The sequence below is a fragment of the Sander vitreus genome, unplaced genomic scaffold (genome assembly GCF_031162955.1).
Source record: "Sander vitreus isolate 19-12246 unplaced genomic scaffold, sanVit1 ctg249_0, whole genome shotgun sequence".
Taxonomy (NCBI): Eukaryota; Metazoa; Chordata; class Actinopteri; order Perciformes; family Percidae; genus Sander; species Sander vitreus.
In genome coordinates this window covers 200,001-204,194 of record NW_027595421.1, presented here as the reverse complement: position 1 = coordinate 204,194, position 4,194 = coordinate 200,001, and the positions used below count along the sequence as shown (strand labels likewise).

General features: G+C 47.0%; 1 protein-coding gene across 1 annotated transcript in view; it reads left to right on the top strand.

Annotated features, from left to right (window-relative positions):
* Positions 1-1,102: 1,102 nt before the first annotated feature.
* stx6 (syntaxin 6) overlaps positions 1,103-4,194 on the top strand; it is an 11,761-nt gene continuing 8,669 nt past the window's right edge. Inside the window, exons 1-3 of the mRNA XM_078244506.1 lie at positions 1,103-1,307; positions 2,111-2,280; positions 2,387-2,481. Coding sequence (XP_078100632.1) covers positions 1,273-1,307; positions 2,111-2,280; positions 2,387-2,481 — 300 coding nt within the window. The 5' untranslated portion in view covers positions 1,103-1,272. The remainder of the gene's footprint in view (positions 1,308-2,110; positions 2,281-2,386; positions 2,482-4,194) is intronic.

Below are 4,194 nucleotides of genomic sequence, written 5' to 3'. Positions count from 1 at the left end.
TTTATATGTTATATGATCATCATATACATCATCCGCAAACAGGGAAACCCAAACCCCGGTCCATGTTTTTTAAAGATCATTCTTTTGGGGCTTTTCCCTTTATTTAGACAGGGACAGTGGATAGACATGAAAGAGGGAGAGAGATGGGGGATGACACGCAGCAAAGGGCAGCAGGTGGGATTTGAACCCGCGCCGTTGCAGGACTCAGCCAACATGGGGCGAACGCTCTTACTGAGTGAGAGGCCGGGTTAGGGTTAGCCCCCCCTCCCCTCCCCCCAGGTCCATGTCTTTGAAGAAGTGATTTCCCGTGACATTAAAGAGCATTCAATTGATTGATTACGCTTCCCTGTGGTGATAAAGCCTCTCCCACCCTCACCCTAATTAACCCGTAGTCCTGTAAGCAAACGCCCTCATATCCCTGCACCACACAGCTTCATTATCAGCCCCTCTTTCCATAACATGTCATAAGCTGTCTCAATATCCAGAAACACTGCAATTACTCCCTGTCTATTTACCAAGGCCTTCTTTACATCTGATTCCAGGGAAATCACAGAGTCCATGGTGTTCCTACCTCTGCCAAACCCACTTTGCATTAGCGTGACCCATCCCTCCTTCTCCAGTTTCTGCACTATTCTATCTGTCACCATTCTTATTATTATTTCACACATCACTGCTGTCAGTGCAATAGGTCTACATGACCCTGCTGCCCCTTCCCCTTCTTATTATTACTGTCAGTTATAAACTCAGCAACACTGAGAGATGTTTCTTCATTATATTTAATAACAATTACTGACCTGATATTCTTCATAGTGTGTGAATGAGACGATCATTAAAACTAAAGATGTAATCAGAGACCTGGTTAATTAATAATATCTCTGATCTCACACACACACACACACACACACACACACACACACACACACACACACACACACACACACACACACACACACACACACACACACACACACACACACACACACACTAACCCTTTGTAAGTCTGGTCGTTTTTACTGCAATTCACATAGACAGTATATAAGAAGGTAATTCCTCGGTTTTGTTATGATGACCCACATCCATGTGATGACCCGTTCTGAGCCCATGTGACGTCACTTCCGCCGCTGCATGTAAACAAAGCGGAGCCTGGCTGCGGTTTTTCTGATGAAGACAGACTGAGTTAAAGCAGAGAAACGGAGGATAAAGTTGGGTTAGTTCGGACAGCTGAAGGCCTGAGAGATGGAGCTCCGCTCCGACTGAACCAGAAACAGCAACATGTCGATGGAGGACCCGTTCTTCGTCGTTAAAGGGTCAGAAAACATGCTAATGCTAACAGCAGGCTAACTGGTCTCACCGTGATAACAGAGCTAATGCTAACAGCAGGCTAACTGTTTTCACCGTGATAACAGCGTTAATGCTAACAGCTAGTATTAGCCTGTGGGGACCTGATAGCTAAACGATAATTAATTCCACCACAGAGACAGAAACCAGTTTAACTTTGGGTTTAACAGCAGATGAGCAGCTAGCTAACCGCTGTGATAACGGGTTAGCTCTCAGTGTTAGCCTGTTAGCACACACAGTCAGAATCAGGGAAGCTTTTAATGCTAAAGTTAGCAACACTTCCCTCTGTAATTGGTGCAGAAACAAACATGTTGAACATTCATTAGAAATAAATACAGACACTAATATATACCAAATGTCTGTTTAACATTAGATTAAAGAGGCTGAATGTATATAGTACATGCATGGATGGTTTATGAAGATTAACAATCAATCAATAAATACATATAAGTGCAGAGAATAAATAGTGAAATGTATTTACAGTCGGATTATTGCCGGTTTATCAGGAAGACTGCAGAGGTTATCATATATTAGTTATCATACACACATACAGTATATATACACACATACAGTCACATACAGTATATATACACACATACAGTCACATACAGTATATATACACACATACAGTATATATACACACATACAGTATATATACGCACACACATACAGTATATATACACACATACACATACAGTATATATGCACACATACAGTATCTCTGGTTGTGTATAAGTATCTACACATATATATCTGTGGTTGTGTGTTGCAGTGAGGTGCAGAAGGCAGTGAACGCAGCGCAGAGCCTCCACCAGCGATGGAGCGAGCTGCTGCAGGAAGGGGGCGGAGCCTCCAAGGAGGAAATGGACTGGACGACCAATGAGCTGAGGAACAGTTTACGGTCCATCGAGTGGGACCTGGAGGACCTCGACGAGACCATCAATATCCTCTAAACGTTATACTTTAGATTTCATCCTTCTAACAGCCACGTGTGTTTAAGTTAGTTCAGGGATTTCAAGATGAACGTGTTCCTTAACTGTCAGTGAAAGCATCGTTGAGTCCAACCCCAAGAAGTTCAACCTGGACGCAGCCGAGCTGTCGAAGAGGAAAGCTTTCATCACGAGCACCAGACACACAGTCAAGGTACGTTTCCCCTGACTTCCCTTGAATGCACCGTCAAGGTACGTTTCCCCTGACTTCCCTTGAACGCACCGTCAAGGTACGTTTCCCCTAAACGCACCGTCGAGGTACGTTTCCCCTGACTTCCCTTGAACGCACCGTCAAGGTACGTTTCCCCTAAACGCACCGTCAAGGTACGTTTCCCCTGACTTCCTTGAGCGCACCGTCAAGGTGCGTTTCCCCTAAAGCGCACCGTCAAGGTGCGTTTCCCCTGACTTCCCTTGAACGCACCGTCAAGGTACGTTTCCCCTGACTTCCTTGAACGCACCGTCAAGGTACGTTTCCCCTGACTTCCCTTGAATGCACCGTCAAGGTACGTTTCCCCTGACTTCCCTTGAATGCACCGTCAAGGTACGTTTCCCCTGACTTCCCTTGAACGCACCGTCAAGGTACGTTTCCCCTAAACGCACCGTCGAGGTACGTTTCCCCTGACTTCCCTTGAATGCACCGTCAAGGTACGTTTCCCCTAAACGCACCGTCAAGGTACGTTTCCCCTGACTTCCCTTGAATGCACCGTCAAGGTACGTTTCCCCTGACTTCCTTGAACGCACCGTCAAGGTACGTTTCCCCTGACTTCCCTTGAATGCACCGTCAAGGTATGTTTCCCCTGACTTCCCTTGAACGCACCGTCAAGGTACGTTTCCCCTAAACGCACCGTCAAGGTATGTTTCCCCTAAACGCACCGTCAAGGTACGTTTCCCCTAAACGCACCGTCAAGGTACGTTTCCCCTGACTTCCCTTGAATGCACCGTCAAGGTACGTTTCCCCTGACTTCCCTTGAATGCACCGTCAAGGTACGTTTCTCCTGACTTCCCTTAAATGCACCGTCAAGGTACGTTTCCCTTAAACACACCGTTAAGGTACATTTCCCCTGAGTTCCCTTGAACGCACCGTCAAGGTACGTTGCCCCTAAACGCACCGTCAAGGTACGTTTCCCTTAAACACACCGTTAAGGTACGTTTCCCCTAAACGCACCATTAAGGTACGTTTCCCCTGACTTCCCCTAAATGCACCGTCAAGGTACATTTCCCCTGACTTCCCTTGAACGCACCGTCAAGGTACGTTTCCCCTGACTTCCCTTGAATGCACCGTCAAGGTACGTTTCCCCTGACTTCCCTTGAACGCACCGTCAAGGTACGTTTCCCCTGACTTCCCTTGAACGCACCGTCAAGGTACGTTTCCCCTGACTTCCCTTGAACGCACCGTCAAGGTACGTTTCCCCTAAACGCACCGTCAGTGCGTTTCCCCTAAAGCTCACGTCAGATGCGTTTCCCCTGACTTCCCTTGAATGCACCGTCAAGGTACGTTTCCCCTGACTTCCCTTGAATGCACCGTCAAGGTACGTTTCTCCTGACTTCCCTTAAATGCACCGTCAAGGTACGTTTCCCTTAAACACACCGTTAAGGTACATTTCCCCTGAGTTCCCTTGAACGCACCGTCAAGGTACGTTGCCCCTAAACGCACCGTCAAGGTACGTTTCCCTTAAACACACCGTTAAGGTACGTTTCCCTTAAACGCACCATTAAGGTACATTTCCCCTGACTTCCCTTGAACGCACTGTCAATTTACGTTTCCCCTGACTTCCCTTAAATGCACCGTCAAGGTACGTTTCCCCTAAACGCACCGTCAAGGTACGTTTCCCCTAAACGCACCGTCAAGGTACGTTTCCCCTGACTT